Here is a 21,901-nt window from a genome sequence, read left to right as displayed (position 1 = left end):
TTTCCTTTGGTGTGTGATCAAGAACACTGCTTTGTGGTCAGCTCAAGCCACTTTACATTACCATTAACTTCAGTGGGGCAGGTTTTCCTTAAGCAATATTCAGCTTTTCAAGCAATGCTAGTAATGGTCAAATGACCTAGAGTGCTCCCTGAAAAATAACCCTACAACAGTAACAAGGATAAGAAAAGGCAAGTGTTCAGCTGAGCTGGTGAGTTGCCCCAACTCACTGTGCTGCTGCACAGCCACAAGAACCTGGGAGAGAGAAGGATGCAAATGTTGTGGTGACTGCCTTGGGCTGGGCAAACACAGGTCACTAAAGACTCACAGTCTTGCCTGGAGGTCTCTGCCCTGCAGCACTTCACCCCCATGCTGGGGAGCAATCTTCACCTCTGAAAATGTGTGGCTACCAGGAACACACCCTAGCCTGTGCTAAGTACTGGACCAACAGGGCTCAGGAGGGAGTTTAGGAAAAAATTGGCTAGCTTGGATGAAAAAAATGCCTGAGACCTGCTCAGCCACGTAAGAGTATTGAGGATCAGAATGCAGTGCCAAGGAAACCATCCTGACACCATGTAATTTGGTAGAATAGATGTAGCACAAGGTAGCAATTATTGTACTAAGGGAAATTCACAGAAACATCAAAGATCACAACTTGGAACTTTGCATGCAGGCCACAAGCAGCTTTCCTGCCAAGGAAGGGAGTTTGCACCCAGAGTTTGTTTTCCTATGTCTTTGTCTTTTTGGGGCTATAGCTGCATTTTCCTCTAAATCTTTTTCTATAAATCGAAGAAAATGCAAATGCTGCTAAAACCAAGCATTCAAAGGCCAAAGACCTAAACAGAATTGCAGCCTGTCTCTTTCTACAGGTGAAAGGGAATGCACCTGGAATACAGCTGCCAGCTGGGCTGCCTGACTGACAGGCACCAGATGAGGCCCCAGCAACCACAGCATCAGCAACTGAAGCTGACTAAAAGCTTTTCTGAGTTGGGCAAGACCCTGCAGAGTATTCAAGGTTACAGAAGTATAAAGTAAGAGGAAAAAAATGCTCCTAAAAAGAAGAAAAGGAGAGGTGCTCCCAACAAACTTACAATGCACAGCACCTCTGAAGCCAGAGACTAAGGAGCAAGGTCTTCACTTTGCAGAGCTATTATATGAATATAAGGATGAACCTAAAAGGCAGCATATGCAGGGCTGACTCAGAAAGTGGCCTGTGGTAAACAACATCTTATTTAATTAAGCAAGAAATTTTATAACTGTTTTTTTCCAGTTTTTTACAGGTCTACTACTGAACAACCAGTACATGTCTTTAAAACATAAATATTTTAAAGGCTATTTAACAGCTGTATTTGCCTCTCATCATTTTTTTCTGATTTTAACTAAAAATTGACATAATGATTTTATGGTTAAGTCCAGATGACTGCAATTATCTAGCTTCCAGCGCAAAATGAACATTTTTCTCCTGCCTATCTACTGTGTAATTCTTAACTATCTACATACTTTTCAAAAAGTGTTTCCCTACCAAAGTACCGGGAAACTTGTCCATATGGACAACGAGCTACTTAAACACATTTGCAATTCTACTTTAAAAAACAAACTTTAAGCACAGCATTGTAAGATGGTCAAACCCAGAAAAAAAAAAAGAGCAAAAAAACCCCAAAGCAACATTTATGAATACTTCACCATTTTTACAGTCAATCCTTGCAGGAAGAATGGCATGGACTGCTCTAGAGAGGAGCTGGGTCTGCCCTAGGCAGCCAGCCTGTGGCTAGGACAGTGTGCAGTGACTGCAGCCCCAAGTGCAGACTCCTCTGACAGATGGCCTGAGTGTAGGTAACATAAGTTACTCCTGCATGAAAACTTCTTCAGAGCCAGTGACACCTTTGAGTAACAACTGCAAAGGTCAGCCTTCAGATTCAGTGAAGTGAACATTGAGAAACAATTTGGCAACACATTTCTAACATCATAAAGGAGGAAAACTCCTCCTGATTAAAGGGCAATGGGATCACGGCCTCCCTCTTCTACTCATAGCTTTGACATTTCCACAGTAACAGGGACATGTTCTGGCAGCTTTAAGAAAATACTAACTCTGAAGTCTTTCTACTCTTGTTTGGAAAAAAGTTTCAGTAATTCATTTTATCCAATAGGAGGATCCTTGTAGATGGGCATGGAAGTAGTGTCCTGTATCACTGACTAACACAGTATTTCAAGATACCAGTGATTTAAGATGGCTGTTAGGTCAGAGCTTTGCTTTACAATATCATTGATTGAATGTATTTCCCCCTTAGGGGTGTTTAAGTATTCTAGGATTTGTGATACACAAACCCATCAGCATTCTGTAAATACATGGAAGTGTAGGATTTATTACTCCTTTTTATTTAATGCTCCACAAGATATTGCAGGCTGACATTAACACTGTGAATGTACTGTAGGGCAAAAAACCGTCCCTTCATTTCCCTTATTGTTTGGGCACTACCTGTTTGTCTTGCACATCTCCACTGCGACTGGGAGGGCATAGGGGTGGCTGTAGAAAACCAAATGTTGCAGCATTTGTCCATGCTGATCTAGGATGCAGACTGCCCTGCTACCCTACTGCCTATACCAGCTTTTCCTGCTGTGGAAACAGCCCAGTTAATTCTTCAGTAGTGGCTGGTCATAAATCATTGTGAGGGCAGCGTGGGTAATGGTGATTTGGATGTATCAAAACTCTGCTAGACCGGGCTAGCTCCACAGTGTGCACTCACTGGTAGAGGATTGGATGTAGTTTCTGTAGCTCATGCACGGGTTTTATGTCAAGCAAGCACATACAATCTAGTTTCACAAAGATGAAGTGCTGAGAAAAGTGCATTGAGTTCAAATCCCTCCTTGCAAACCAGAGGGAGAGTACAAAGCAGTCGTGTGCCTCACAAGGGCAGTGGTTTAATTTGTGGGAATCCGTACGGCCACCAGCAGAGTTCCTGAGAAAATGTAACTGAGGGCTTAAGGCCTATTTATCCATTAACTTGTCCTCAAAGATTTTCTCCATGCAGCCTTAACTTAAACCAGCAAAGAGCCTTGTTGAAACTGCTGCTTTTTTCTTTCTCTTTTTACAAGAGGCCAACTGTGCTTTTCTTTCATTGTGTGGAGTACACAGCTGACATTATTATCCAATAACATGCTTAGCAGTGCCTCTGCTGTAACCGATGACGCTCGCTCTCAACAGCACTAGGAAGACAGGAGTGGGTTGAAGCCATTTTTAGATCACCATGCTATTTCCTTTTTTAGTGCTGACTCATTCACTGTACCTTGTGGTATGTTTACCCCAATTGCTTGCTGCTTTGGAGGCTGTTGAATGAGGAAAGAATATTAATCAGTGACACATCACACTGTGCTCCAGAACTACAGTCATGGTGAGTGTGATGCCCTCACTTATCTTTTGGCTCTACTGTAGGAATTATTTTCCTTTAACTAGAATTCAAAGTTATTTCAGTTCTGGAATCCGTAAGTGACTCTTTTGCGCACATCCTTTCCACACAGGTATCTAGTTCATATTCTTTTTTTTCTGTTAAAAATCTTTGCTCCTTGCTAGTACTCATATCAGAGTGGAATTAATCAAAGTCATTGCACTGTACACATGTGAACCCCAATTAGCCAAAACAGCTGATGAAGACAGAGGAGATCTCACAGCTCATTTATCTTCTTCTTAACATATTTTATATTAAAATTAAAATGACTTGTAAAACAGTAGTAGCTACTATGGCTAAAACTACAAAAAGTGTGCATTATTGCACATGTGTTTTACTTGGGCTGTTTTGCTGCTGAGTGAGGTGGCAAAGTGTTTGTTGCCCAGAAATGCATTGAAATTTTCAATTTGTCTGCATTCAAAGTAGAAATTAAAGGCCTATACACAGTAACTGCAGCAAATCATTCACAAGATATGGTGTCATAAATGCTGTTAGTGTGCAGTTACAAATGGTAGTCCTCTGCTCTTGAGGTGATAATTGGTCAGCTGATTGACATTACAGCCCTCCCAAATGAGCTTCTCACTCCTCCCCTCTCCCTTGTTCCTGTGTGTTCCCATCACCTCCACTGTAGAAGGAGTGAAGCAAATCTGATCTGGGTTTTAAATGATAAAAATAATCACTATTTTATACAGCTTTATTTCAACTAATTTAATTCTCTCAAACCATCCACTTTAGGACTAGATGACCACCCATGCTTGAAAAAGGCATGCTGACTGAATCACCTTTGACTTATAGCACACTCCCAGTCCAAGGAGATGCCTTAGCTGCGAGGACTCTGTGTGGAGAAGGAAATGCAAAACCCTAAAAGAGGAGCCAGAGATTAAGCTTGGAGATTTATCAGGTGAAAGAAATACTTGCTTTCAACTCTAGGACACGACTGAAGCATATAAAGAGGAGACAACTTCAAAATCCCTTGTCTTATCTCCTTTTCCCAGGTATTTGTTAATTTGCTAGTAGCTTCCTTCTTAGAAAGAAAATTCCTATACTCACTCTTCAGAGTTTCAGTTTGGAGGAAAAGAAGCTCAGTAATTATGACAGAAGAAAAGTGGAAGCTCAGAAACATAAGAGAGTAAACAAAGTCTACAGCACAGGTCTAAGACTGCCATGGTTTTTCAGTTTGAGATTCTGCATATCAAAAGTCTCAATAGAAAATTGAAGTACAAATATTTCATGCAGATAATGAAAAAAATAATAGGAAGAAAACCAATAGATAGAAAAGTGAGGTGGCTCCTGATAAACCTCATATAACTAGGTAGTAGAACAAAAATAGAAAAAAGGTAGTAGGAAAAAAAATTTAAAAAGATAATAATATATAAATATAGACATTAATTGTTTGTTATTCAGAGGTACGCTTACATATCTGTGTATTCATTGAAAGACTGTAATTTCACAACTTTATTTTAAAAAGAATTGAAAATATATAGCTAACATCAGTCAGGATATGTATTTAATACCACTTTAAAAACAGAGACCCTGTGAAAGGCCTTGGGGTTTTATGCTAATCTGTTCACTTGTGCACCTCAGGGAAATCTGCTGCTGTACGTCAACTTCATAATCCCTTGAATTCTCATTGCCTTCCACTTTTGAGCAAGGCAGTAAAATCCCCTGGGTAGGGATTCTGACATGTTTCTCTACTTTTCTCAGTTACTGAACCTAATGATTATTTTTATCCAATCATTATTCAGTGATGCTGCTTACACTGCCATAAGAAAAGTTAAATATCCCTCCTCAGTTTTGCAGATAGAGCAATTGAAGTGTTCAGAGGTTAAAAAATTTCCTGGGTTAGAGAGAAAGTTCCTGGGAGAGGTAATAATGGGACATATTTCTGATCTTAATGATTACATCATGACAGCCCAACATCCCTCCAAGCAGAAGTTTCAAAACCAAGCAATTAGTTATTTCATTGGCAGAATAGAATCCCCTCAATTTGTTTGCTGACCTTGGGCAGTGAATAAACCAGCCACTCAGTCTGAGGGATATTATACTCTGAACGGCATATTCTGATATGATGAAACCTATGTTTTATCTTAATATTTTATAATGAGAATATTTCTGTTATAGAATTCCTTGTATAGTGCTTTGGACACAAGTAGAGATTCCTTGTGGTAGTAAGTGGGCACTTGAGTTGTAACACATTTCCATTATCGGATTCCTGTGAATAGGGAATGGGTACTGTCCCATTTTTAAAGGTCTTAAAAACAAAGATCACAAAGTCTCTGTGCAGCAAAAATTTGAATTTACATCTCCTATATTTTAAGCTGGATAAGCCTTCCTAATTACTGAAAGAAAATTCCTTTCTGTAGCAATCCTAATTCATAAAAAGCATAAAAAATGGCTGTAAAGAAGTGCGCTTTTCCAACCCCTAGGACTGTCACTGGGCTGGATCTAAAGCTTGGTGATAACCAAGTTGGTTTGTGAGCTCAGTCTTCCACATTCACTTGAGGATGCTGATAAAAGTTGGGAGTCAGGAGAAGGTCAATGAAAATTAAAAATTGATAGCTTCTGCAAAGACACATGAGATGTAGGAGTGGAGGGATGGGGAAGAAGAAATGATGAAACATGATTCAGAAGGAAAGCACTAAACCCAAAGGAGTATAGAGGGATCAGAGTTTTCAGGGTAGAAGTATGGAATGGGAAGGAAAAATCTAATCTTATCTAAACTTCTCTGTAATGTCACAGCTGTATGCATGGTTTCAGAACACAGACAGAATGGAAGTCTCTGCACATGACGCACTTCCAGCTCTGGCTCATTGAGTTAGATCAAAAACTTCCAGGGAAGTGCAGTCTATTTTACATACATGAGAATGTACTTGGATATGATAAAATACCACAGCTGTCAGTCTAGATTGGAATCAATTTGCATGGTAATGCTCTGAGGGCTGCAATTTATTTTCTTTTCTCTGCAATTAGAAACTTTCCCTATTTCAGTAGGGAGGATTGATCCTGGATGTCTGCATATGCATTTGAAAAGATCTGGCTCTTCCAGTTTGACTCATCCCTATTGGATACCTATAGCTCTGAGAGGAGAAAGCTCTGCACAGAAGTACAGTCATTTCTGCAGGGCCCAGAGAAACTGAAAATCTCATAATACATACATCTGGACCAGAGATTTCCCCATGTTAATGTGAGAATTAGTGAAGTTCTGGAGAAAGAGGAGTTCCTTAAAAAGAAATAGAAGAGAACATACTCAGAACAATGTGGACTGTACAGGCTATTCTTAGTATAAATTATTAAAGGAATATTTGTATACTACATTTTTTTCTGGTGACAAAGCTAACTGAAGAAGTTATCCTCTGAGGTACTCTCTCCTTTCTGCTCTGCACCCACTAGAGTTCTCTGTATAATCTGATGTGCTTATGTCACTTGTGATGGGACTGTGCTGGATGTAGGTCAGGTAAATTATCCAAATGTCTAAAAGTAGTATTTTGGAAAGTATTCTTTAAACCCATGTCATTCTATGATCCAGATAATTTTGCAGCATGGTAAATAGTTACATTAGCGTGACTTTGTGGCAAAGGGCATCAAGCAGGAGTTAATAAAATTTAAATGTAGGAAAAAGTGGGAGCTTCTTTGTTGCTGCAAGAGAGCACATGTGCAGAGCACCATCAAAACCAGTCTGACGCCCAGATCTGAAATATCTCTCTCCCTGAGGTACCCATGTATCTTTTAACACAGATGTTGTTATAGTATGGTTTCAAAAGAGACTCAGTTCAATATGAACCTGGGTGATCCAATCATTAAAAAGAAATATGTGAGTCATCACCACCACAACAAAGCAATTTGGTACACTAGTAAATCCATTCATCTGTTACTTACAAAAACATGGAGAAAAGGAATAAAAGAACACAAGAATAGGATTCCCTACAGCCTGTTTTTAAAATCACCCATTCATGGATGTATTTGAAACACTCTTTCTAGCTCCCAGACTGCTGAGAGTACTACTCCCTTTTTAGTGTGATATATATATTTCATCAAGGTGTTCAGTATGAATTCCAAAGATGAAAACACATCTACTGACCTGAAACAAATTTATATCACGCTTGTTTTATAGTTTTTAATCTGTGATCTATAATCAAAGACAAAAGCCAGAGATTTCTCACTTCAATGAAATATCTGATATCTGCATTAGGAGAGCCGTACAGAAATTCTTTGAGAGATACCTTTGTATATTTTTTGTGATGACTATGGCATATACTGTGATGCTCTTTTCATTAAAATCTCAAGAAAATCTTCCTCTTACCTGAAGGTAATGGCACGGCCTCAAAGAAGGTTTGATTTCCTGATGAACCAGAGGCTTATCTAAGTTCAGTGATGATTTGCGATAAGCTTCTTTAGCCTGACTTACTGTAAGTGTGGACCAAGAACTCCTTTTCATGTATTTACTGTCAGGGGTCATTGGTAGCCCTTCACAAGCTGAACACTTCACATCATTGTTACTTTTGGAAGTCTTCAATGAGAGATCCCCAAAATGCCCCTGGAGTGCCTCAGGGTAGCAATGGGATATATGATCTGCATGGTGCCTATTTACCACACTAGGGGTTCGGTAAGTGCTATCGCTGTCCAAATTATCATCGGAGCTCCACCAGCTACTCATTCCAGATTTATGCTTGCCTTCTGGTTTTCGCTCCTTACTTTTACTCCTTTTACTATGCTTGGAATGGTGCCCATGATGATGATCGTCCCCTCGACTGTCTCCCTTTGTTCCATTAACATTTCCCTTGGAGGATCCTTCCAGAGAATGAGATTTAGTAAAAAGTTTCTGGACGGAATGAACGAGATGGCGAATCCTGCCCGGGCTCTCACTGCGCTGCTCCGCAGCGGTTGAGGTCCGCTGGTACTGTAAAGTATGAAACCCATCCCGGTGAAGGGGAAGCTGCTTCTCAAACTGGTCCAAAAGATTTGCAGGAATACGGTTAATCTTAGGGTTACCGTGAGACATGGCGCAGTCGTCTCTGGAGTCGTAATGCGAGCTGTAGTGCATTCTGGGGAAAGTGCTACTGGACATGTGATCGCCCATTACCATGGGCATCATCATGCACTCAGAATGAATGGAGCTGCGGGGGGAGCAACGGTGGTGGTCCAGCGGGCAGCTCTCCGTGGGGCTGAGGAGATACGACGGCCTTGGCTCCTGCCCATGGTGGATAAGGTCGTGGGTATGGTCACAATCTTCAGGGGATGCTAAGCCACAAGTATGAGCTGAACATAACTGTGGTTGATTGCGACTACCAGATAATCCTTTCATATTCCTCGGAGCAGGAGAGTATCTTTCTTCATTGAAGTGCTGAGAAGGCGACCATGAGTACTGCTGGTCTGTCATGAGAACACATAAAACCTGTGTTATGTGTCTGATTAAAAGATCAACTTGAAAATTCCAAGTAATTGAAAAACTAAACATTTTTTCTCTATGACTTTGGTGGAAAGTCTCACCATTCATGAAATTGCTTCCAGCATTTAAAAACTGATTAAAATTGTTCACTATGAGTAAATTATGGGGAGAATACAGCCTCCTTTCTCTTTGCAAAATCATGTGCTACCAATTCTAGATGTTATGAAGCTATTAATTGTGTAAATTTACTCAAATTTAATGGATACATTCAAGTATTCAGTTTATTGTTTAATATTTATAGCTCATATGTCAAGCTTTGTGACTAATCATTTAAGTTACATGGGTCTAGTTTCTATTTTGATGCTTTCACAGTTGGATATATTAAATGTATCCTTTTTTACATGGAGTAATTTTTGTACCACAAATGGAACTTCACTTTCTTCAACGAATCTCAGCTTCATGATCCTAAGTTCACTCTTCATAAGTATAAATAATAAACGGCAAGAAGAAAAAAATATGAATGTGCTGAAATGAAGCTAAATTTTTATATTGCTAAACAGTTTATCAATACAAAGTTTTTATGACCACACTACAAAATATTTACTTAATCACTCTAAGTTATTCCTGAAAAAAACCCAAATATATTTAGGTACAAGCTATGGGGTTTTATATACTTGATTACTTGTTCCTATGAATCATGTGCTCCATGTTGTGGTTATTATGCAAGCATGATTGCTAAATAAGAGTAGCTTGAAAGCAAAGATTTTGATACTTAAGCCTTTGATTTTTTTTCTCTCATGCAACTTCTTGCAGCTGTCACAAGTTACTAACAGAAAAATAAAAACAACCCCAGAAATCCTTCAATTTGATTTTCCCATTCACTTTCCCTCTTCAATTTCAGCTTATTTAAGAAACATTTCAATAGCAGACAAAGAGATAAGATGCAAGATAATCCTTTAGAGGATAAGACAGATGTGTAAGTGTTTATACAACCCACTTAGCACAGCCTTTCTGCAAATTTGCCCTAAGAATCTAAATAATCTAGCACAGGTGGTTGATACAAGGAAGTTGCAGAATGGAAGCTCAACCAGAATGGAAGCTAGAGAATATTTATTAACTGGACACTTGAAACCAGGCTGCAGAGATAGCACTGTAATTGACTGCACATGGAATGGTTTCTAACCATTTGACAGAGCTCTCCTAAATCATATTTCCACAGCTGGTGAGAACTCAACGCCTGGATATCGTCATGAAACACATCAATACTCATATCTCTCTCCTAATTTATTTGACTAATATGTGTTATATCATGATACCTTAACCTAAATGATGTGTATTTCCTATTGTGGGAGATGTTTCTGATAATTTTATTACACCCTAATTTCAGCAGCGTTGCACACAAAGTTTTAAAATGAATGCAGCATTAAACTAATAAACAGTGAAATATTCTTCAGCCTAGGTATAATGGTGCCACACTGAAGTCAAAGATGGATTAATGGTACAAATGCCATCTCCATCCTTTTTCATGGCATCAAACTGATGGGTCTGTGCATGTATCCTTTTCTGCTTCTATTTTGTTTTCCTGTCTGTTTCTTTTACTTAATTCTTGGCTATTATTGCATTAAAATAAAATCTTATTACTGCTGATTGCCCATTCTGTTGTCCTATTTAGGTTATAATACCTTGCAAAAATGTAGTTACAGGAAGGAAATATAACTATTTCTCTGAAATGACGTAATTGTGATTATATGCAGACATGGCAGTAAATTATAACAGTACTTTGGAATTCAGCCACATAAAGTAGTCCTGTAATTAGTGGTACTTACCCAGGATATTACCAAACATTATCAGGGGAATAATAATGGACCATGTGCTGAATTTATTTAGTCTATACTTCCCATAAAGGGTTCCCAAAGCACCTGACAGAGATTACTACCGTAGTTCTTACAAACCCACGAGATTTGATAGACTGAAGAAGTTTTTTTTACAATGAGGGTGGCAAAACACTGGAAGAGGTGGATCTCATTGAAGATGTCCCTGCCTATTACAGGGAGGTTGGATTAGATGACCTTTAAAAGTGCCTTCCAACCCAAGGAACTGTTCTTTTACAGAAATAGGAAGTTGCAATATAGGAAATATCTTCCAAAGTGCCTATGGATTTTCTGATATTAATGTTCAGAGAGGCGTGAGCCCGAGGGAGGTGGAAGGAAGCTCTTCTGTCACTCTAACAACACGATGAGAGTCAACACCAAGCCTTTTCATCACAATCTTGCACATCTATGAATGAATATAACTCGTACTATGCCTCACCAGTGTATTTACAAAAAAAAAAAAATCTGGAATGAAAGAAAGAGAATAAGAAACTAATTTCAAAGGCGTTCTTGAGCATGGAATTGCTAGTCCCTGGTGATTTGTTTAGGCTTCATGCAACATCAAACATAACCCAGAGGGCTTCAAATATTTTTGTCCTGTTACATCCCTAGGAATTGAGAAGTGATGATTTGACTGCACTGCAATGGATAATCTAACAACAGCTTTTCTGTCCCTCGTGGCTCCCTGTGATTCTAGCTCATTTTGCAACTATAGAAAAATACCCTTTTCTGTATGTTGCTTTCACATAGCATTTTATGTGCTACATGGAATGTCTGAATTATTTTTGTTTGAAACACAGTAGCTAGAAACTGCTATAGGCATTTATTAAGCGTAATCAAAATAATTAAAACATGAATTAAGAAGTAGATGTTTTCCAGAAGTAATTGCCCCCTCTTAACTCTGTCGTAGACAGTAACTAAACTAGACAAACTCCCAAATTACTTATATGTGCATCATTTAAATTTATCACTCTAATTAGGTTTGTCAATCTAGGATATCAAACTTGTTTTTCATCCCAGACACAACTAGTTTTTCATACAAATATTTTGAAAAATCTTCAGAATTTTGAAATACAATATATAAATTTATCAAGTAATTTGTGCTTTGTATTATTCAGTCAACTTTCTTCAGGAGACTGAAGTGCTTGAAGAAACAGTTGAGCTGTGGCTGAATGAATTACTGTGTGGTACCAGAACAGTGTAATTGCCCATGTGCTAACTCTTGGCCTGTGAAGAAAAATGTCCTGGCTTAAAATTCAATTAAGCTAACAAGCTTCTCTAGAATTTGCAAGGGGTTAAAAGTATGTCTATGGTCAATGACCACAGCATAGCTGATTCATAAAAATTCCTAAAGCTACAGCAATATTTTTCTCAATACTTTCAAAAGAAATTTAATATTTTGGTATAATTAAATAGTTTCATATTTGGTAGATCAGATAATGACAAATTGGACTGAAGTTTTAGTCTATAACTTGAAGTTTGTTTTTTTTTTTTACAGCAGCTCTTATGTTTGCCCTGGGCAATCACTCTATAAACATAAAATGCCACCATCAGAACTAAAGAGCTAAAAGGAGGCAGAAGAAGAAATAAACATAACCCAAAGCAGACAAAGAGATAAAGAATAGCAACAGAGAAAAATATATTATATGAGAGCATAGGAATGGCTTTTTTTGGATTTCATCAGAGCAAAATAGAATCTTCCAACTAACTTCAATGGATAGTCAGATAATATTTAAAGACTGGGGCTGGGGATGAACCTAGAACAAGACAAGGGCTGTTATGTCAGAGAATCCAGTAATTCCAAAACCCTGAAAATCCCTTAAAGCTCTTCTTTTTCAGAGACTACTGTACAGATATGTCAACATTTAACCTCAGCAGATAGAAGTATTTCTGTATCCCTTCCTATCTCTTTCAAGTCTTTCCCTGTTATGCCATGCTGTGTCCTGCTTTTCTTTCCTTCTTGTTTTCAGTTCTGAACTTTCTGAGAGTTGCTGTCTTGCTCCAAGCAGAGGTTGGTTTGCCTTTGTTTGGGGTCTGGCCACTTTTTTTAGATCATCCAAGATTTTTCCTTGCACTAGTCAGTATCAAGGAAAGAAAGATAGGTTCAAGGACCAAGAATAATATTTGAAATGATGAATTAGAATTGCAATTAAAGTTCTAGGTTAGAAGGCTAAAACCCTCTAAGTAGAAAACATAAGAGCTGTGCATTTCTAGAGTTCCTGGAACACTGCTCTTGGCTAACGAGCATCAACAGAAAAACACAGAAACTTCTCTGACAATCAAAAGAAGTGCTTGACTCCACAAATCTTTTTGTGTGCTGCATATTAGAAACTAGCTTTCAGGGTGTGATAATACTCTCTGGGACTACTAAATGATGCCTGATATTTTTTTCTTACTTATCATTCTGTTGGGAAATTAATTTTAACAGATTTAACTGTATAATTCTGTCAGTAAACTGCTTTCCCATCTGAAATATCTGTACTGTTTTCATTGGAGAAGGAACTGTTCTTCTGCTAAGTGTAACCAGGAAAATGCACTGCTGAAAAGAGATACCTAATCTACCTTTCAAAAAGAGGTAGTAGAAAAAACCAGATTGCTGCATCTTGCTGTTTCACACAGTTGAATCAGGGTTGAAATGCATTATGAAAAATATATCCTCACAACATAACCTATAACTAATAAAAAATGAAATATTGGAAAAATGGACATATTAACTAACTAAGTAGACATTAAACATGAAAATGCATCATTAAATGTTTTAGCTGGAAAAATGTCTGTCCAAGGTCTGCATTAAGTAGCATTATATGAGTACTCTTTCCTCATTAACTTGTTACCGTATTTTTCTGTGTTCTATACTAGCCTAGAAAATGAATATTTACAGGGATTGAGAAGAGTGACTAATCGACCAAATGCAAAGAAGTCCTGGAAATGCAAATGCCTTAAGCTTCTGCTATGGTCTCATGAGATTTCCAATCTATTTATGTAGCACAACATCTGGTATAAAATTTACATAAAATTGCAAAGATTGAGTGACCATCTTCCAGATTTAGAAGATTACTTGTATTTTTGGTGGTGTGTGTGCTCTTCATGCAGTGTATTGACCTTTCTGAGAGTTCCTACATAACTACTCAGGTAGCTTACTTGAAATATTGAACATTGAGTGGCATCCCCTCAGAGACAAGATTTATTGGTTCTTCTAGCACTGCTGCCACAAGGTACTTCATGCCCCCAGTCTGCACAGCCAAAGGAAAGAAGTAGGTGGCTCTATGGAATTAAAGCAGAGCACCAAAATGCCCAAAGCTGTCAACCAGCACATGGGCTGCATGTGGATGCTTGGTATGTTCTGACGCATAAACCTGAAAAACAAATGTTTGTCTATTCAGAATCCTGAGCACTGTGGGGCAGGCATGTATGGCTGCTGCCACTAGCAGTGTAAACAGAGCTGGAGGGTGTGTCCAGCCCATAGAGTTCAACTCTTGCCATCACAGTTTCATGCTAGGGAAAAAGGAACTGATATGTAGGTACGATTTCAAGAACAACACCAGCCAAAGATCCTTACAAATACGCAGTCTGGATGTGGCTTTATTTTTTGAGTGAGAAACTGGCATGATTCTTCTGAAGCCTGAACTGTTGTCCGAAAATGACAGATGAATACTACCCTTCAAATGTACATATTTGTCTCTGCTGACTATGGCAAAAACTGTGGCTGACAAGCTCCAGTGCAGAAACCTACATCAAAAATGCACAAGTTTAGTGATCTGAAGCACATGGATACTTCTAAACCATGGCAAATGTTTTAACAGCCCAAGCTAATTCAGTGGAACCACATGACAAATAATGACCAAGGGTAAGATGTTTTTTATAACTCCACTGTTAGATAAAAATGGACATTCAAATTGTATTTAGAACAGCATTGGAGTCCAGAACATACAAAATTGGAGCAAAGTCAGAAAACCCAAAGGGAGAAGTAAGGACCATGTTATTCACTAGTCAGTTTTGAGCACTGTTACACAGGTGTCTGCATGTGGAACAAATATTTGGTAGCACCAAATCCTATTGTTCAGCCCAACAGTTTTCCATGTCAATCCATCCTTTAAATACAGATTAGTAAACTGACAGTACCACATCTCAAGACATTTATTTCTGAGATAAATAAGCATGATAAGAGAAAAGGGTATATAATAAAAGGAGTGCAAAATAATAGTGGATGAGAAGAATGGAACGTTGGAGGTGGTGAACAGGCTGGTGGGGGACTCAATGCACAATATAGTGGGGAGAAGGAAAGTAGAAGAAGAAGAATTGTGATAACTGGGGAAAGCTCTGACCAGGGACAAGCTAAAGCCGGGTTACAACACTGACTGCCCGGCATGGAGAACAGGGCATGCTATATGTGAAAATGAAGAAATGTGGAAACAGTATCTGAGGAATGAAGACATCTCACATCTTATGGGTAGCAAAATCAGCCCTTGGACTGTATGGAGAGGATGAAAGTCACAATGTTGTGACCATGCCATGAAAAAGGACAGGACAGAAATCCGTGAGAGGTAATATGGGATTTTTATAATGCTCCAAGATATGGAGTGGAGCAATGCAGGGAGTCCTCAGGATGGTGCAAAATTAATTCCCTTTGGTTTGAATTGTGTGATGTCTTGGTACCAAGAAGTATGCAGCACACAGGTCTTCATAGTGCTTTTCAAGTTTGAAGCATGTTGCCTTTATGCACCTTTCAACAGTGCTGTGACACAGGTAAGTCCACAAAATGATTTACGACTAATACTTTTTCACAGAATCTGTATGATCAGCAAAGTTCTGGAAAAATATAATGTAGCAGAACTAGACTGACCTAAAATAACTGACACATCAGCTTAATTTCTGGAAAAATCCAGGAGTCAACTAGGGCTTCACTATGTGAATATCACTGAACAATTGGTTTTAATGCTTCCAAATACAGAGCAGAAATGCTACCCCAACACCATTAAACTTCCTTTGCTCCTTATTGTGCTTGACTTTATGGATTTTCTATCCTACAGGATAAAATTTTGCTGCTTGCAGTTATTAAGTCATGAGACAATCCATTTCCCTTGTGGTCATAAAAATGCCGCTATTTTCTCAGCAATGAAAGGTAGCCAAAGTAATTGCAGGGTGCAAAGCAAAGACGCACAGAAATCTATGCACAGCTCTGGAAGTACAAGGGAAATCCTTGTCATGTTGAGAGCAGTAACAAATCTCCCATTAACTTCATGGGGCCAGGATTAGTTGTAAACATTTGCTGAGAAAGTTCTTGGTCATTTTACCTATGACACCCGTGTTACTTGAGGTAGATCATCTCTAATCAAGGCTGCATTTTGCAGAATGCACAATTTGTGCTGGACTGGAATAAATGTGTTAGAAACCTGCAAGGGTTCCCAATCAGAAAGATGATGGCATGGAAGGGTGAAACTCGTTTTTTGAAATATTGCCTGTGATAGCATAATTGCCAAAATTTAATCCCAAGGATCCAAACACTTGGACCAACTATTCGCTGGATGGAACCACCAAATCTCCATTATCATTGATTTTTAAATAAAAAATCAAACAAAAAAATAATGCTGGTATTTATGATCTCATTCCCTGATTTTTTTTTCTCAGTGTTTCTGGAATTCTTCTGAATTTGTCCACTTTTTATGATGATATATCATGGAGGAAGTTTTCCACTCCATCCAATACTAAGGGGACTGCAAGAACTAATGCCTATGTATCCAAGCAAAAATATTTATTGTATATTCCCTCTAAATTGCCTTTTACTATTATTTAAAACATGGTTATGTTTTAAAGATTTCACCTCTTTTACAGAGTGCTCTTCTGGGAAAGAAGTAATGTAATAGTTAATCACCAAAGTATTGATTATTGCCATGGAACAATGATTGATCAATTTAAAATACCATTCTATTTCAAAATTACCTTTATATGTCTTTTTTCTGAACATTAATTCAGATTTTAAATTATCGAAGACTGAAGAAATTTATTTGATTTTCTGTTTGCTTCAGAAACAGTTCTTTAGAGGTTTTTGATTCACCAAAAATTTAGTTTTAGCCATGGTCTGACCCAAAAGAATTATTTTACTTTTCAGATTTCATCATTATCTGCTCAGGTGTACACCCCTGGTGCTGCCTCTTGCTGCTTTGCCATTGTATGGTGAACTTTTCTGTTCAGTTCAACCCACTGAGTTGGAGAAGGACTCATCCTGATTTTCCTGTGGGGTACAGGAAGAAATAGCAGCCTGGTGACAAGATCCCTTTTAAACCTGTTGCCATAGTAACAGGCAGACAATCTTCCTCTTTACATAACCTCCAGATTGGGAATTTTTCAAATCAGGGTGCTGTCTCTGGCTGAGCTCTGTTTTGGATGTGTTACAAACACTGCAAACATTAATTGCCTGTGCCCACAATCACCAGCACCCAGATTTTCCATGTGGCAGTGATGGGCCAAATGGTGCCTCCTGCTCGTGGGACAAGGTGGTGGTTTTAGTACCCCCACTCTGGGTGAGTTTGAGACAAGGCATCTCAATATGCTGCTGTCTGTTCTCTTATGAAGAGAAATGACATTATAAATAGATGGAAAAACAAGTGAAGCTGCACAATGAAAGGTGGCAGCTGAACTCAGCAGTGAAAGCTGGGAGTGCATTAGCAATTTTTGCTGGTGTTCATGTTGCTGCATTGCTTTTTCCAGGGCAAACTCCTTTGGGAAGACAGTTGCCTATGTGCCCAGCACTCTGACAGAGAGCTGTAGTCATTTGCCTCCACACTGGAAGCATCTCCACCACCCTGGTTGGGCCAAAATTGTCCCGCTCCCAACAGAATCTAAGCAGGCAATGATGAATGTGGAGGTTGAGTATGGTAACTTTTTTCCTGAGGAAATTGAGAGGACATCATTAAAGCTGTTCATTATAGAAATACATTTAAAAGGTTTCACAGTTTATGCTCTTAAAAAAGGGAGAACCCAGTGAAGATAGTCATTGAGGAAGGAAGGTGTGGCTAAGCAGTCGATCTCTTGTCTCATCTCATCTCATCTCATCTCATCTCATCTCATCTCATCTCATCTCATCTCATCTCAATCAACATCATCATCATCATCATCTCATCTCTGCAGCTGTCACCTCATAAAGCATAAACATTTACCTTTATGAGAAGGTAAATGTTGCGTGTCAGGTACGCACCCAGGGGTTACAGAGGTCAGCAGGCCATGAGGGAGAGAAAAATGTCCCTTCTTTGCTAACATCCCATGTGTCAAATCATTTAGGACAAAAATATTTGTTTATGAATGCATAACTCCCTTTGTATTATGTAGTAGAAATGGATGAATAATTCATTACAAATATCCTATGTGATTATTGTTGCATCCTTATAAATATCTTCTCCTGTTTGTGAATTGACCTTAGGCCTAATGGGATTTTTGCAGTTATTTGATATTATGAGGTATTTAATTTTTAGAAATAGGTTCTGATTTGCAGATTTTTAGTAAGCATTTTGTGCCAACAATCTGGCAATTAAAATGCTGGGCAGTTAATATGTTTTTATATGATCAGGCCATATGATATGATTTTGTTCTATGACTGAAAGTAAAATAAGACTAAGTTCTCAAGCATAACTAAAAGGAATTTAAATTTAAAAATTTATTTTCTGAAAAACATTTCTTATTATTTCATTAATGTTTTCTACAGTCTTGATTATTGCATCAATAACCTTCTACACTACAGTTTTGAGTAGAGAAAAATTAAGAATATCAACTGGAATTATTTCAAGATACGATGAAAAATGACAAATAAGAAAGGCTATTTTTTTTTCAGTATCTGTTAATCTAGTCACAATAAGGAAATTAGAGGGTGACACTGAATCATATCGGGGCATGTCATATCTAAAATCTCTTGTAAATCTGAAAGACTTTTATACTGTCATGCCAAACCACCTGGCTACATATTTTTTATTATATGATAGAAAGATAGCCCTGTGGTTAGAGGATTAACCTGGGAAACCTGCAGTCAAGTTTTCTGTCAGCCTTGAATTATTTGCATGTTTGAGGACAGTGCCATGGGCAGGGGGTGTCAGTTGCTGTGGAGAGGCTGATCTTAACCTCCCTGGGCTGCAGTGATCCTTTGTGCACGTCTCTTGTAGACTCCCTGCTTCAATCCCCCATGGAACTAGGATAAAACTTCTGTACTTCTGGGTGTTAGGGTCACAATCCAGGGGAACATTCAGTCTGTGGCTCATCTAGGAATTAATACCTGAGTGTTCCTGTGCCTGCTGATTACTGGGATGAGTGTCGCTGTAGTGGTTACTCTGTGTGCCCAAGCCATGTCTGGCTGAAGTCCCACCAGCTCCAATCAGTCTACAGATATTTAAATATCCCTGGATGCTCTGGGGGAAGGGGCACCAAGGCATGGATGTGACACAGATGAGAGTCAAGGGCTCACTGACAACCCCCCTCTGTCCTTGGGAAAATTTCCTGTAGTTCCTGGCACATGAAGCTAAAACCCTTGTGAAGTGTTCAGACACTGACTGCACTGAGTGCACGGTAGAAGGACAGACAGACTGAAAAGTCAGGACTTCATTAATGTTTTCATTTCAATAACAGCCATGTCCTTTCTTCCTTCCAACACATAAGGTCATAAAGGCATGATCATGCAATCAGCAGTGATTGAATAACCATGAGTTACTGTCTGACACTGGAACCTTTCCAATTAATCAAAAGCATCAACTGTGAAATGAAAATACATTTTCATGGCCTGCCCTTAGACTCCCTTACAGTTTACTTTGCAACTAGGGCATGTTAAGAGCATTATTAGTAACTGCAACCTGTTTTACAGGTTTTGGCCTTTTCCTTAACATCAACTCAATACCCATTCCTGAAGAGAAAACAGAAATTTACTGCAGTAAAAAGCTTTTAGTGCAAGTTCTCCTTCTTTGCTTGACATTAGATCTTGCTAACTATAAAACAGCCTAACTATAAAACTTGTGTAAATATTTCCTTACCTGTAAAAATTAGTTAAAATAATTTTTCAAAAATCTATTTTTCCCTATTTACTCTGTACATGTACTACCTATTAAAATATATGTTCAAAGAGAAGTTCATCCCATCTTCCCTGTTCACATTTCTGTAACTATTTGAATGCCTTTCAAACATAGCATTTTTCTATGTCTCTTGTTAAGATTGCACTATTTGCTTTGGACATGTAAAGCAAAATACTGCCTTATCCTTAACATGCCTAAAGTAAACAAGACTGAAATTTTCAGATAGCATAGAAAAGAGTAGTTTCATTAAATATTTTTTTTATACAGTAACATGGTTTAGATGATATAAATACCAGCTAGAAGAAAGCCTAGAATGAAAGAACTCCAGTTTCTGTGAGACTTAAAGTGAGCTACTTGAGCTCACAAGTCAGATCTCTTGCTCTCATCATCATGTCCTGCTACTTTTATTTTCTTTATTGCTTAACAGGTTTCTTATTTGAGATATTCTTAGTGAAAAGAACTTTGGTGTGAGTGTGAATCTTGTAATAATAATACTTTTCACCCTGAACTCCGGTAACAAATAAATGTTAATGGTAGAGCCCTGATGTAATGTTCTCAAAAACTGACTGATAATGCTTGGGTAAGCTCTTTTTGAGGGAATACATTGCTCTTCTGCCTGGTTTAACCAAAAAAGTCTCTTATAGAATTAATAGGGGGAAAGAGTTGAGATCAGTCCTATCCCTTGATACTTTTTTCCAATTAAGGCAGTGGATAACTTTATTTAAAAAATTATTCAATGACTATTCAGCATTTTTATTCTCATGAGATACTGCGCAAACATTAATTAAACCCCACCAATGCCAGAAACCTCCCTCAGAAATTCTAAACCTATTTTACAAACAAGGACCTGGAGCCAGAGATCTTTCAGAGAGATCACAACTTGAAGCTCCTCAGGACAATGAGAGTCTAGAATAATGAATGGCCCTGCAGGTAGAGCTGCCTCAAAGAACATCATCCTGATTCTGTCTTGACTTAGGGCAGTTTATTTTACGTCCTTTCTCTGTTTTCTTCAGGGATGAAGGTCTCTAGCAGTCTGTCAGATTGAGGCTGTTCATACAAAATTATGACATAGTCATTGGGTTATGTATACACAGAAAAGAAGCGAGCCCATTTCCATAGTCCAAGGATTAGAGTATCCACCCAGAATCATATTTCTCTCCAATGAATAATTAACTTTATGCATGTGCAACAGCAAGAAAAAGTGAAGACTGAGAAAGATGTTTGCAGTTTTTTCACTTATTCTATATATAAGATTCATTGATTTGAACACAAATCTGCTAGTGACAGAACACAACACTGGGGCAAAGACAGAAAGACATGTCCTGTCCATCTGTAGAGGGGTAGCACATTAGCATAGCTGTAACTGCAGAGCTTGTCTACACAGAATATAACTAACTAACTAACTAACTAACTAACTAACTAACTAACTAACTAACAGCTTTTCTAAAAGTCTTACCAATTTCAGTGATTCTCTCTAGGGGAGAAGGGGATATATTTTTACATTATGTTTTTACATTATCATATGTTTTTACATTACTGATGCTATCCAGTCCACTTACTTTGACCACCTCCAGTTTGGTGACTTAGTCCTTTTAGGAAGACAGGATTTTCATCCAAAAAGATTAAAGCCATCTACCTCTTCCCATGTATTATCTAGCAATCTTTGGTGCTTACTTTCAGAGGACGGTAGAAAGGACAAAATTTAGGAGCAAGGATGGATTTTTCCTTGCTTGTTGCATATTTTTTTAGTCACTTGGCCATAAATAGTTGAAATGTTGGAAAGCAGCCTAATTTCTTTGCAGTCTAGTTGTTATTTGTTGTTCTTATTGCTGTTTTGCTTTCCTGTTTCTTGTTTCTGACTAATCCCCCATCTTCTTCCTAGTCAGAGTTCTGGATGATTGGGCAGTTAGAATATATCTTTGTGTTAATCTTTGACTATCTATTTTGTATGAGGGTCCTTGCTCCTATAGACACCTGACATTTAATATTATTGACTTGTACATCATTTGCGCTGGATCCAGAAATCCTGCAGTTCTTTCTCAAACAAATGGGAAGGAGAACAATTGTGACATTCTTCTAAAGCATTACTTATCTCACTCTTCATTAAGCTTCTAAAGTAGGCCAAACCTGCTATGTCCTAGAAAATTCTATCGCTCT

The 21,901-nt window shown here is 38.3% G+C and overlaps 1 protein-coding gene across 28 annotated transcripts in view; it reads right to left on the bottom strand.

Annotated features, from left to right (window-relative positions):
* DLGAP2 (DLG associated protein 2) overlaps nucleotides 1-21,901 on the bottom strand; it is a 454,967-nt gene that overhangs the window by 74,996 nt on the left and 358,070 nt on the right. For all 28 annotated transcript variants that reach the window (XM_014268518.3, XM_074538161.1, XM_026794791.2 and 25 more), the window contains one exon: nucleotides 7,741-8,810. In XM_014268518.3, coding sequence (XP_014123993.2) covers nucleotides 7,741-8,810 — 1,070 coding nt within the window. The remainder of the gene's footprint in view (nucleotides 1-7,740; nucleotides 8,811-21,901) is intronic.

Source organism: Zonotrichia albicollis, chromosome 3, assembly GCF_047830755.1.
Source record: "Zonotrichia albicollis isolate bZonAlb1 chromosome 3, bZonAlb1.hap1, whole genome shotgun sequence".
Classification (NCBI taxonomy): Eukaryota; Metazoa; Chordata; class Aves; order Passeriformes; family Passerellidae; genus Zonotrichia; species Zonotrichia albicollis.
This window is presented reverse-complemented; position numbering and strand designations above follow the sequence as displayed.